Source organism: Vipera ursinii (assembly GCF_947247035.1).
Source record: "Vipera ursinii genome assembly, chromosome: 1".
Classification (NCBI taxonomy): Eukaryota; Metazoa; Chordata; class Lepidosauria; order Squamata; family Viperidae; genus Vipera; species Vipera ursinii.
The window spans coordinates 318,304,494-318,318,616 of NC_139512.1; the positions used below are offsets into that span (position 1 = coordinate 318,304,494).

The 14,123-nt window shown below is 40.8% G+C and overlaps 1 protein-coding gene across 1 annotated transcript in view; it reads right to left on the bottom strand.

Moving 5' to 3' along the window:
• The window catches only part of PPP2R5D (protein phosphatase 2 regulatory subunit B'delta), a 55,618-nt gene that overhangs the window by 2,934 nt on the left and 38,561 nt on the right, over positions 1–14,123 (bottom strand). The window contains exons 14-15 of the mRNA XM_083350030.1: positions 6,414–6,486; positions 1,243–1,359 (exon numbers count right to left, since the gene is read on the bottom strand). Of these exons, the coding sequence (XP_083206156.1) occupies positions 1,243–1,359; positions 6,414–6,486 (190 nt within the window). The remainder of the gene's footprint in view (positions 1–1,242; positions 1,360–6,413; positions 6,487–14,123) is intronic.

Here is a 14,123-nt window from a genome sequence, read left to right on the forward strand (position 1 = left end):
CTTTTGCAAAATAGGACCACTGAGGCTCCGAAATATATGTCATAGGAAAGAAAATGAACTCTGCCTCTGACTCATAGTATTAGAGAATGCTGTTTTTGAACTCTACTTCTGTTTACTTTCTGTGACAACAGAAAACTGTGGGCATATCTTAAGTTTATTTTATCTCGCTGTTAACATTTCACTGTATTGCACTGTATTCATTGCATTTCACTGTATCTTATTTCATTGTAACTTACTGGGCTGATGTTCATGCTTTGATATGATCAATTGACTAATCAATAAAGTATACTATTTAATCTGTGAGCAAACAATTTTTTAAAACTATTTCCTGACAGGGAAGGTATGATACAAACTTTTTCAAACAGCTTTCAAATTTGGTACTACAAATTCAGATAGGAGAAAAATAGCTGACAGTATGCTAATGAGAGGCAAAATTAAAAGGAAACAGAGGAAGTACAAAAAGTAGCGAAGGAATAAAAAGTTATACTCTCCAGTATGAAATATAGCCAAGTGCAATTACGACTAACTTGAAGTGTATCAACACTGGAGTTGTGTCACAGACCTACATAATTCAAGGAGCATCACCATGAGGAAGAAGTACTTTTGTTAAAATGTTAAGTATGTAACTTAACCATCCCAAATACTATGAGATTTCCTTTATGCCTCCTCCTGAACTATTGATTTTATCCTTTCATGCAAAATGAAATTAACTTACAAAATAGTCAGTGTTCCAGTTACCTATTGGTACTTATTTAGTCCTAAGTGCACCCAAGTGACTCATTTCATAGTTACTAGAATAATTATATATTTGTTTGCAAAAAGCCATGTAAAACAAACAAAACCAGTAAAAAAAGTGCGGGTAGAGGAAGGAACTGAAAAAGTTTTGTGACTTGGTGTTTTGTTTTTGGAGCTCAGTAACTATGGATAAGTTTATAAACCTGCAGTAGTCAGAAATGCACCCAGTATGAGGTTTAAAAACCACTGTCCGTCTATTTTAAGCTTTGGTAGCCCACAAATCCTTTGCATACATTTCCTAGGCATACATTTGAGAATTAAGGATTATTTTCCACCATTCTGCCTTTCCACAGAGAAATCATGTGCTAATCATTTATGATTAGCTTGCTTTTGAGCCAAGTAAGGGTCTGTCAAAATTTGCTTGCTTGCTTAAAAGAGAAACTAGTTACCAGGAACTACATGCTACAGAAAGACTCTGGATCAACTGGGTTTATATAATTAAATCACCTGTACAGCCTCTGTTTCCATCGTTTTCTTCAGTAGCTGTATGTCCTCTGTAGTGGGGGTCTCCGTCTCCATGCAATAAATAGGAGGCAAAGGTGGGGGTGCGCAATACATGGGGTACTGCAGGAACATAGCACACAGAAAAATGGGAATGCAAGCTCAGCAACTCAAGTACTAGAACATCAAATGTTTACACATATACACAGATCCAAAAAAGAAAAAAAGGATATAATGTGAATGTTTTCAATTACAATTCGTGATCCCGTTTGTGAAATAGATTTGGGGATATAAAAGTGACTGGAAACTTTCATTCTTAATTCAGATATCCCCTTACACTAAAGGGGATTGATTCATTCTTTTGTTGCACGGGTGAAAATCCCAATTAAACAAAATAATGAAAAGTGTCAAGACATAAGATCCAACCCTAACAAAAAGCTAACAACGCAATTGTTGTTATGCAGCTATTACCTATTCAAAACTTGTATTTTATTCAATATTCAAAATATGAATTTATACAAGAATTAACACTGGGGGATGGATTATATTTCACATAGTGGTCAAATGATATAGGAGTAATACTATAATATTATCCTTGAAACAATTTTATGTCTCTTAAAATTAAGCTGGATTATGAAAAATGTTTTTAAACAGGTTCATCTGAAATGTGGTACTCCATAGTTATATATAAGGTTTTCCTATAAAGATAGCTATTCTTGTCTTTCAAGTAATGGACAGAGAAGTGTCATCTACTGTGTTTCCCAGAAAATAAGACCTATGCCAAAAATTAACACTAACTTATTTTTTACACGTGCACCTAATATAAGCCCTGCCCCCAAAATAAGCCCTATTTTGGGGCAAGGCCCACGGGTAAAAATCAAGCTAAGGCGAGGGTCGTGGTGGAGCTGTCTCATGTGCCCCACACCCACTTACCTTAGGACCGCTGCAGCCAGGCCTCCCACACCCTGACACCTGTTGCGCCACTGCCTGAGTTCTTCTGTGGCTGCTTGCAGCCGCACAACACATGACACATCGCATCATGCCATTGCTGCCACTCATGGCAGGAGGCTGCATGGCACATTGCACCAGGGCCACCACTTGCCACACAGCCTCCTGCCAGGGGCAGCGGTGATTGGCACAACAAGCCACAAGGCCTCCTGCTGCAAGGGGTGGCAGCGGCATGATGAGCTGCGTGGCATCCTGCCGTGAACTACAGCAGCGCAATTAGAATGACAAGCCACACATCCTCCTGGTGTGAGTGGCAGCAGCGGTGCGAATGTGCCATGTGCCATGCGGCTGCAGAAGAACTCAGGCAGCGGCACGACAGGTGTCGGGGCCTGGGAGGTCTGTGCTGTGGTCCATCGGCTTCCAGCAGACCTAGCAGCAGAGTGAGATGAGATGAGGAGAAGGAGGGGGAGGCTGGGTCAAATTCGGAGCCTTTGGAAGGCTCTGATGAGGAAGCAGAATCAGAGGCAGATGCAGAGCCAGGGCCATCTGTCCACGCCCAGAAGGAGAGGGAGCTTTCTTTGGGGCCTAACCTGAGTGAGGGAGAGGAACAGATGGGGCCCATCCCATATGCACGTATGCGTAGAGAGGAGAGGAGAGCAACCGAAGGTAATAAGCCGGCTCTCAGGGAAAAGAAGACATAGATGCTAGCTGCCCCTCCCTGGCTGGGAAATAAATAGTAGGGGTTTGGGAGTGGCCCGTTGTCACAGACAACCGTTCATTTTCCAGGATACATCAATCAAATCAGATTCCTTTGCCAGAACCAGGTTTATCGGGACTACTTGCTCTGTATTTGAGGTGCCAACTGAGTCTCCCTGCTGGGAACTGATAGGTAGTGAATTTGTCTCAGCCAGTATGAACAGGGACTGTGTCTGCTTGGCTTAATCCTTGAAAGACTTTCTATCTGGAGTTCTCAAGTGAACAGAGACTGTTCTTGCCTGGGTCAGAAGGGGAAAAGACGTTTCTTTGTGACTACTTCTTTTTGGTTTTGTCTACCCAATGTAAACAAAGATTGTTCCTGCCTTGTTTTAATAAAAGGGGTTTTGTTTTACTCGCAAATGGTTTCCCATTACTTTTGAAGGCTGGGTCAGAACAACCTGGTGGCCGCAGTCCTAGCATACACAAGACATCCCACGAAAATGAGTGCCACTTTTGGAGGCAAAAAAAAATATATATAACACTGGGTCTTATTTTCGGGGAAACGTGGTATATATTGCCCCGGTTCTGTGGGAGTCAAACTTGGAGAAGCAGTAACTTGCAAAACCAAGTTATCAGCAAGCAATGATATCTGCTGTTTAGCAGCTCGGTATTCTGGGGAAGAGTAGTAACTCAGTGATTAATCACACGCGATATGTAGAAATTCAGGTTTTGTCCCTAGAAACTATCTAAGAAATCTTACAAACCCTGTTGTTAGCAGAAACAGTCGATGTACAAAAGAGGTTTCTGACATTTATTCCTTTGAAGTAGTATCCCAAAGATACTTTTTCACGAGGCAACTGGACTTTCTTGTTTTTCCTTGAAGACATTTTGCTTCTCATCCAAGAAGCTTTTTAAGCTCTGACTGGCTGGTGGGCGAATGGAAGGATTTATACTCCTTGCAGGCAGCTGGTCATTGCATTCTTTTAGAGTCTCGTTGATGCAACCAGGAGATTTATCTGTGTCATCAGGATCACCTGAATAGTGCAAATGGGTGTGGAGCCTTCTTGGAATTGTTGAACTGTTGAAAGGATTGTGTTATAGACTGAAGATACATGATGTCGTATCCATCCCCCTCTGTTGAGGGAGAGCTGTTCAGTTTTGACATAGATGGCCTCTTTGACCCCTCTTTCAAACCAGTGGTCCTCTCTGTCCAAAATCTCTTCCAAAAAGTGGCCTTTGTCTTTTGAATACAGATGGACTGCTGAATCTTGTCCTGGCATATGTTGTGTCATGCGTTTATGAAGTGGTGGTTTTGTTTCTCCAATGTACAGGTGTGCACATGTCTCATTGCACTGTACTGCATATACCATGTTGCTCAGTTTGTGTCTGGGTGTTTTATCCTTGGGGTGGACAAGCTTCTGCCTTAGTGTATTTGTGGGTTTGAAGTGTGCACCTATGTTATGTTGGCTGAACATTCTCCTGAGCTTTTTCAATATTCCTGCAATGTGTGTAATGACTATGTTGCTTTGTTTATTGTCTTCTTGTTTGTCTGTTATGGAGGAGCTCCTGCTGGGTCATTTTGGGGGTGGGGGTTAATGAAGGCCCACTTGGGATAGCCACACATTCTGAGGGCTTCCTTGATGTTTTTTAGTTCTTTTTCTTTCCCATCTTTGCTGGTAAGCAGGCCTTTAGCTCGGTGGTGTAGGATTCTGATCTCCCATTTTGTGTTCCAGTGGGTTGTGAGAATCAAATCCAAATATTGATCTATGTGTGTGGGTTTTCTGTAAACTTCAGTGTTAAGGTGAACCCCTGGTGCAGCCTGTCACCTTAGGTGACAGAACCAACTTCAGCCTAGACCACATACGCGCCATGCTGGACCTCTGCCTGACCACTACCTATTTTAAATACAGTGAAGGTTTCTACAGACAAAAACACGGCTGCGCCATGGGTTCACCTGTGTTCCCCATTGTGGCCAATCTCTACATGGAAGAGGTAGAAACCAAAGCCCTATATTCCTTGACAAGAATTCCACCCACTCACTGGTATAGGTATGTGAACAATACTTAGGTCAAGATCAAAACACAGGAAATGGAAGCATTCACTAAACATATCAACTCAGTGGACAGATACATCAAATTCACATGTGAAGATGTTAAGGAAAATACTCTAGCCTCCCTGGACTGTGCAGTATACATTAAGAAACACAGAAGCCTTAACACTGAAGTTTACTGAAAACCCACACACACAGATCGATATTTACATTTTTATTGTCACCACCCACTGGAACACAAATACACTAAGCTTGTCCACTCCAGGGATAAAGCACCCAGACAAAAACTGAGCAATGTGGTATATGCAGTACAATGCAGTGAGCCATTTGCAAATCTGTACATTGCAGAAACAAAACAACCACTTCATAAACACATGGCACAATATAAGAGAACAAATCCCATCAGGACAAGATTCAGCAGTCCATCTGCATTTAAAAGACAAAGGCCACTCTTTCGAAGACAGCAAAATCCACATTTTGGACAGAGAGGACTGCTGGTTTGAAAGAGGGGTCAAACAGACCATCTATGTCAAAACTGAACAGCCCTCTCTCAACAGAGGGGGAGGGGTACGACATCATCTATCTTCAGTCTACAACACAATCCTTTCAACAATTCCAAGAAGGCTCCACACCCATTTGCACTACTCGGGTGACCCTCACAACACAGATAAACCTCCAGGTGGCATCAATGACTCTCTAAAAGAATGCAAATTACCAGCTGCCTGCAAGGAGTATAAATCCTTCTATTCCCCAACTATTCAGTCAGAGGTGAAGAAGCTTCTTGGATGAGAAGCAAAACATCTTCAAAGAGAAAACAAGAAAATCCAGTTCCTGCGTGAAAAAACATCTTTGGGATAACTATGACCTGGATGACTGAGAATCTCCATAGACTTTGATGTAGTAACTTATGAAACACTCATCTAGTGCCAGACTAAGTGAATAAACAGAGCTATGATGGGTACTTGGTTCACCCAGAAAAACTAGACCAGTTTACTTTGTTTTGGCAACTGCTTAGAGCCCCATTTCCATCTGTCCTGTTTGCTATCGTTCACTCCCTAGAGACTAAAATGGACAATGTGAAATTTGAGCGGGCCCCGAACAAGGAGTATACATCGGAGGTGGTGACCCTTTGAGAGCTGTATGCAACGAAATTTCATTTTGATGTATGCCAATTGGTGTACATTCAAAGTGACAATAAAGTTATCATCATAAACAGTTCCAAAATATCATCAGATAAAGCTCATGTGATCACTATTAACACCATTTGATGCTTATACTTCTATTTTATACGTGGCAAACAGAAGCTGATAGTAACATTTATTGCACCACACACTAAAGGCACAGTCAGATTTAACACAGGCTTTAGTTCAGCATTGCCCCTGAAAAGTTTTTCTGCATGGTAAGAGTGTTCAGCAGTATTACCTAAAAACAGAGGAAAATGAGGGTATTTTGAAACCTTTCATCTGATTATAATAATCATTACCTGAGGATTCTGTCGAGCTAACTCCTCAATCTTGTGCCACATCTCTTCTCTTTCCTTCGATCTGAACCGCCCTCTGAAGATGGAAAGAAATTTACTTTTTGGTATTAAAACTTCTAGTAGTTTATCCTTTCTCTAGAGGTCAGACCATGTTACACCATTCTAAATACAAAGCCCGAAAGGCATTAGAATATCCCATGCTACATTGATTCAATTTTAAATACCTCTTTCCCTCGCTTTTCCCTCCCTCACTTATAAATAAGAAAAATGTAAAATCCTTCCCACGTATGTCATAAAGTAACACCTTTTCTACTTTCACCCCAGGTTTCAGAGTGGCCACAAATCCATCCTCCCCCCCCAAAAGCAGTTCACTCATTTCACCCAATCCTATTAACTCAATTCTTCAGCAGGTAAGAGACATTAACCTCCATCTCTCCTCATCTTTGGGTTTCCCTCTTGGAGGAACTTCTTATCCCAGATTTCAAAAAAGCTCACAGATCAAATGCTCATTTAGATGTAGTAGTGTTATGGACCTGAGCAGGCCAAAGACCATGAAGCTAATAAATCCAGAAATTTAAATAGACATTTACTTGGAAGTAAAAAATTAGCTTTAAAAACTTACACTACAATAAATATAAACTTCTAAATTGTTTTAAAGTGCTGATTGAACATTGTTATATTTCTTATTCCCAAGCAGCTTTCAGATTTGCAGTTTATGCTTCTCAGTATGGGCAGTACTCAGAAGAAGGGCTGCACAGAATTGCTTGCTTGCTACCTATTGATGACATTATAATACTGGTATACATTTCCAGTCTGCAAAGTGAAGCACCCATTCTTTCCCTATTCCTCTTACTTGAGTTGAGGAGCTCTGCCCAAACATGCAGAATATGAAGCAGCAATGAAAACTGGCATACTTTATGTGTGTAAGAGTTCCATGTCTTTAAGATGTTAATTGGCCAATGGGTGTGTAAGTGTTCTCATGGCCATAAGAGGGAGCTAGTAACGTAGCTTCTCTCTCTCTCTGAATTCACTGCTCTCTACTATTACTGTTTTTGCTCTGTTACTGTGATAAACCTGAACTGTGTATTGACCTCTGGACCGGTAAGAAGACTTTGTATTTTGGATTACTCCTTGGACTGTTACTATTGTGTATGACCTGGACTGTTTATTTTTGACTGTGCATTTTTTGTTCTTACACCACCTCAAAAGTAAAATACTTTTTGCTTTTACAACTCAAGTGTACTCTTGTGTTTACTGTGTGACTCTTACTGCTCTCAAGTACCCTTCCTTGTCTGTGCAACTCTTTGGTAGCACAAGGAGACCTCTGCACAACAAATTCCTTAACAAAACTGACAAATTAGATTCATAGAATGTAGAAGTTCAAAGTAATCTTTGAGATTATCTGGTTCAACCCCATCTCTTGTGAATATATCTGCTACCATACCACCTCCAACAAATGGCCACCAAGTTTTTGTTTAGTACTTCCAATGAAGTCTACTGCCTCACAAGGCATCAATTTTACTGCTGAAGAGCTCTTACCATGAAGGAATTTTCCTGATGTTCAACTGACATCAGAAAATGTTATGATGCCCAGTCACCTTGTAGAGGAAATGGGTGGAATAGAAATTAAATAAATAAATAAATAACTGAAATCTGCTACCTTGTAACTTAAGATCATTCTTTCTTGACTTGACTTCTAGAATATATTAAAGAAGTCTACCCCAACCTCTCCATGGTAGCTCTTCAGATATTAGATGACAGCTTGTTTTCTCACAATTTTTTTCCTTGCAGCCCCTTATCATCTTGGCTGTTTGCTCTTGCCACATTCCAATGTATCAATGTCCTTCCCTAAACTGTGGTATTCCCAACTAAATGAACCAATCTAAATGTGGCTTCTGACCAACGAAAAACCATTAGTTGTGAATCCTAACATTGTTCTCTATAAAGTAATTGCTGTCATCTTAGCATTGTTATCCACATATTTGATCCAAGTCATTTATAGAACACTGAATCATATAAAAAAGCCCTTCAGTTTGCTACTCAATGTTTCCTTCCAGAGTGCAGAGACCCAGAGGCCTCTCATTGAGTATGATTATTCAACCATTTTTGTATCCACACAATAACAGCATGGTCCTGTCCATATTTGGCTATTTTCTCTACTAGTATTCATGAGAGACCCTGAAGCCAAAATACACTGTGTCCACTTCATTCTTTTGGTCTACTAAATTAGTGACTCTATTTAAAAAAAGGAGATCAGATTGGTTTGGCATTATTTGTTCTTGGTAAATCCATAGTGGCTACAGCAAAACAATAACTTTTTTGCCAAATGCAAACTATAAATTATTCCAGAATTTGCCAGGTAATAATGACAAACTAATTGGTTAATAGATATGTCCTCTTTGCCCTTCTCCAGTCCACTGGCACTGTACTCATTCTTTATGATGTCTCAAAGATCGGAAAAATGACTTCCAAGATAACATCCACAAGGTCTTTAAGACTCTTATGCGGAATTAATCAGGCTCTGAAAATAAATTCATGTTAGTCAGGTGCTCCCTAACTATCTCTACTTACCTTGGGTTGCCACTCCCTTCTTGTGTCAACTGTTCTGCTTAGGTCCATTTGAACACAGTTCCCCTTTGAGAAAAAGACCAAAGCAAAGGAGGAATTGAGGAGCTCTGCCCTCTCCCCGTAGTTTGTTACCATCCTGCTATCTTATCCAAGCAGCGGGCCCACCCTTTCCTTTTTCTACTGAAAAAGTTATGTTGTTACTTGCAACTTGCAAATCTAAGTTCCTTTTGAGTTTTAGCCTTTCTGTAAACATTAGCAACTTGCTGATGTGCTTTCTTGGTCCTCTGCCAGTCTTGCAAGGTAGTCCAGACAGGAAGCACACCCAGATGAACTAATTCTACTTTATTGTAAGGTTACAGTAACAGAATCTTGCAAGTTAAATACGTTTCTCCCGTTGCCTTGACAGCTCAAGAAACTAGAAAGGGACTCTTCTGAAACTTTTATCGTGCCCACATTCCTTCTGCATCTTATCCAACTGTCCCTCTGACTGTGGCTTTTCCCCTTCTCCCAAGGCCATTCTCACATATCTTCATTTCATTTCCTAAATCTGTCCCTCTTAACTTTTGGTTCAACCAAAATCTCCCTATATATCATGTTTTGTCTCAGTATAATAGCGTACAGCTATATTTTAGTACTTTGTTTTTGAGACATCCCAAACATTCCTTTTGCCTGCCTAATAATTCTCCAAGATTAATGAAACTGGCTGAAATTAAGATGGTTTGTTAGGGATGCGGTGGCTCAGTGGGTTAGGACGCTGAGCTTGTTGATCAGATGGACGTTTGGCGGATCGAATCCCAAGTGCCACGTAACAGAGTGAGCGCTTGTTACTCGTCCCAGCTTCTGCCAACCTAGCAGTTCGAAAGCACGTAAAAATGCAAGTAGAAAAATAGGGACCACTACGGTGGGAAGGTAACAGCGTTCCGTGCGCCTTTGGCGTCTAGTCATGCCAGCCACATGACATGGAGTCGTCCTCGGACAAGCGCTGGCTCTTCGGCTTTGAAACGGAGATGAGCACCGGCCCCTAGAGTTGGAAACGACTAGCACGCATGTGCAGGGGAACCTTTACCTTTACCTTTACCTTAAGATGGTTTGTTACTTCCTCCTGAGGGGAAGTAGAGGTCCTACTGCTTGCATATCTTCAACCAGGTTTTGCTATTGGCTAGGTTCTGAACTAGGAGAGATCTATTTCTTCAACCTTCTGGAAAATGAAACTGTCAGCAAGACCACTGAGAAAATATTGGGATATCACAATTCTGCCCAAGTTGATTTTTCAACTTATCTGAGCAGTTTCCTATTATTACCTCTTCCCTGAAAGCAGTAATATGGCTCATCTGGTTTGGTGATCTAATACAGCACATTCCAACAAATGCTGCTTCATTTTCTCTTCTTTCTCAATACCCCTGATTGGGCCCCATGCTCATTTTGGGGGGGATCCCTCTATTTCTCCCAATCCACATATTCTGCTTGTAGCACTAGGCTTCAGTAATACCTAGTAAATATTTGTTTCCCTGTGTTAACATTGCTAGTTCTTTCTGTTGTTCCCCATTCACTCTGTGAATTTGTGTATGTAGAGACTCTGGAAACCTTGGGTTATATCCTTAAACCTATTTTTTACTGTATTTATGCTCTCATTATTGGATGCTTTCACCATGAGGATACACCTCTGTTTCATTCCCAGTACTTGGTGTCAAAACTATTTCTGGGGTCCCCACAGAATTCAGTTTCAATTTTGATCAAGTTTATAAGATATCTTACAAATATGTTCTTCCCAGCTCTGATGAAGCATAGCCCATCTCACAGCAGAAATCTATCCTATAATCAAAAAATCCCAACCATTCCTGTTGAAACCATCTGCAGATCCTGTTTCCAAAATTCTTCTTTCTTCCAGAGCCATTTCCTTTGATAGGAAGGAGTGAAGAAAACACCATCTGTGGCTCCAGCTCCTTCATTCTCCTGCTTGCTCACAGGATCTGGCTGTGTCATTTTTCCCACAGAAAAGATCTTGGAAGTCTTTCCATACTATGCCAAATATGAACCCCAGGAAGGCACTCATCTCTTGACAGACTACTGGACTACTGCTTTGGTCCCTCTTAGCAAGGAGTCACTAGTCCTCCTCTTCTCCCTCTCCACTTCTTCAAGGCAGAGACAGGAATCCTTCCATTTGAAGGGCCTATAAAATCCTTTTCCTGTCTCTGTGGCTTGTGGTAGCTGCTCTTCATTCATGGTCCTGAAACTGCAACAACAGAGAGACTGTGGAATCTACTCTGAAATTCCAAAGGGAAAAAAAATCTATATAAACTTGGTTTCCTTGAGTTACATTCACCCATCTCTCAGTCTTGCAAGCACTTCTTTTGTTTAATCTAATCATTTTTCCTGATAACCGAAGGGATATAGACACATTTACCTCTGTTCACTTCCTCTTAACACGAAACCAACCAGTGTGCACGCATGTGTAACAAATATTCCCTGCAGAATGTAATTAACTCCGTCTCCCATATGCCTCAGCTGAACAAAAGGGGGAAAAATCTAGCTTTGTAGAATCCTCTGCACAATGATCTATAAAATGCTCACACACTGTCCCTAGTTGCTAGATTACTAGAGAAAACATGGAGGTTTTTTATGCTTTTCCCACCAAATTCCTTTTTGCTTGATCAAATAAAGTTCACTCTCTGGAAACTCGCTTCTTTGTATGTTCCCTAAAGTTGCCTGAGCTAGTTTAAGTAACGAACAAGAACAGAACAGAACAGAACAGAATTCTTTATTGACCAAGTGTGTGTGTGTGTCCAATCACACAGTGAGCAATTATTAGTACCCTCCTTAGCTTTTCTTGCTTCTTTCCTAAACTGAATTCCCACACCAAACTTCTTATTTGTATTTGTTCTTCTTAATTTGCTCACTCAGATGGATTACAATCTTGTAGGTTATTCTCACTGCTTTCCATACCATCCGTAAAGCCTTCTGTACTACCATAACAGGCTCAGCTGAAAAAGTAGTCTTTCTGTCCTTTCTGGAGAGATAGTCATAAAAGGCAATGCTGGAAAATGTCTGTTCTGTTTCCATGATCTTCTGCTTATGGCAGAGATACACAACTTTTTGTTTAATCAAAGGCTTTACTTGAACTTTGAATATTATGTTAGGAGATGCTCTCTCTAGAACATAATACACGGAGGAAAAACTATAACTAGGTTTTATTTAATTTTCAGTTACCTTTAAAATGAAATTAAATATAGTAAATATGATTGGGCTCCAGCCATATCACTAATAATTTTCACTATATATCATATTATAAAATATTGATAACAATTTCTGGAGGTTTTAAAGACCTGCTTCTAGGTGTGTGTGTGTGTGTGTGTGTGTGTGTGTGTGTGTGCACACGTGTGTGCGCATGCTCCAATTCATGGGGTACTGCCTCTATTTTTCTTTTTTAAAACATTTATATGCTATTTTTGCAACTGCAAAATTGCTACCAGATACCTGTTCAAAGGTTTCAAGGGAATCAGGTATATGGAATTTGTTTGAGGTTGAGAAGTACAACATAAGCCTTGGTGGAGCAGTGGGCTAATGCCTCCTTAAGTAACACCAGTTGCCTGCAATTAGTGCAGGTTCGCATCCCACCAGGCTCAAGGTTGACTCAGCCTTCCATCCTTCCGAGGTAGGTAAAATGAGGACCCAGATTGTTGGGGGCAATTAAGCTGACTTTGTAATAATGCCGCTTGGGGTGTGTGTGAAAGCCCTAACAAGCAGGCATATACATAGAATGAAGGCTACTGCTAAGCTTGTAAGCCACCCTGAGTCTTTGGAGAAGGGCAGGATATAAATGTAATAAAAATAAAAAAAAATAAAAAAATAATAATTCAAGGCACTACCAGATAGGAAAATGTTAGTTATGCCTGTTCCTGGATCAGGAGGCCCTGCTTAGGTCACTCATGCTCTAGTCACCTCCAGATTTAACTACTCTACATGGAGCTGCCCTTGAAGAATATCTGGAAGCTTCAGCTGGTACAGAATTTATTTAATTAAATTAATTAAAGAATGCAACCGAAGGGGCAATTGTATGTGCTCCTCGAATAGCACATGTTGCTACTCTGCTATATAAGCTGCATTGGTTGCCAGTTGCTTCCAGGTCCAATTCAATGTTGGTTTTAACTTTTAAAGCCCTTCGCAGCATGGGATGGAGCTATCTGAGGGACTGCCTCTCCCCAATTACTTCAGTCTGTTCTATTAGATCTCAAAGAGAAGGCATGCTGTGGATATCATTAGCTGGGAACCTATTTTTGGTAGGTCCCAGAAAATTGTGCCCTTTCTGCCATGGCGCCCATCTTATGGAACATCCTTCCCCCTGAAATTAGACTGGCCCCATCACATTTAATATTCTGAAAGCTCCTTAAGACCTGGTCATATGACCATGCCTGGGGTTTCCACAGAACCAGAGACTTCTCTAGATCAGGGCTTTTCAACTTTTTCACCCATTGTACCACTTTTAGGATATGGCAACATCTGAGTACCACCAGTCACCTAGCAAGGTGTCAAAAACGTGATGACCAAAAAAAAAAAAGGAAAAAAGTAATGAAGTACAGGCAGTCCTTGAGTTACAACAGTTCACTTAGTGACTGTTCGAAGTTACAATGGCACTGAAAAAAGTGCGCCCCCCCCAAGCCACAGCCGAGTAAGACATCTGCCTGCCCGGCGGCGCTCTTCCTCCTGTCCGAGGTTTTCATTGTTGTGATCATTTCTGTTGAGGATTGGCAGCGGTGGTAGGGTGGGGTGGGAGGTATTTGGTTATTATTCTCCCCATATGCTGGGTGGTTGCAGCAGGCTTTGGTGACTTCACATGACCCTGGGACACTGTGACCATCATAAATATGAATCAGTTGCCAAGCATCTGAATGTAAATCACAAGACCCTGGAGATGCTGCGTTCATTCATATATAAATATCTTAAATGTTTAAACAATCTTCCATCTACATATTTAATGTTGAAGCTATGTGTGAAGGTCTGTTATAAAGATCAACTAGGACAGTAGTTATGAAAGAGAAGGCCATCTCAAACATAGTTCTCACTGTGGAATCCCTTTCTTATTGATTTGCAAATGGATTTTCATTTTACAGGTTTTCCAAGAGGGCCAATTTTTTTTTCCCCGGACAG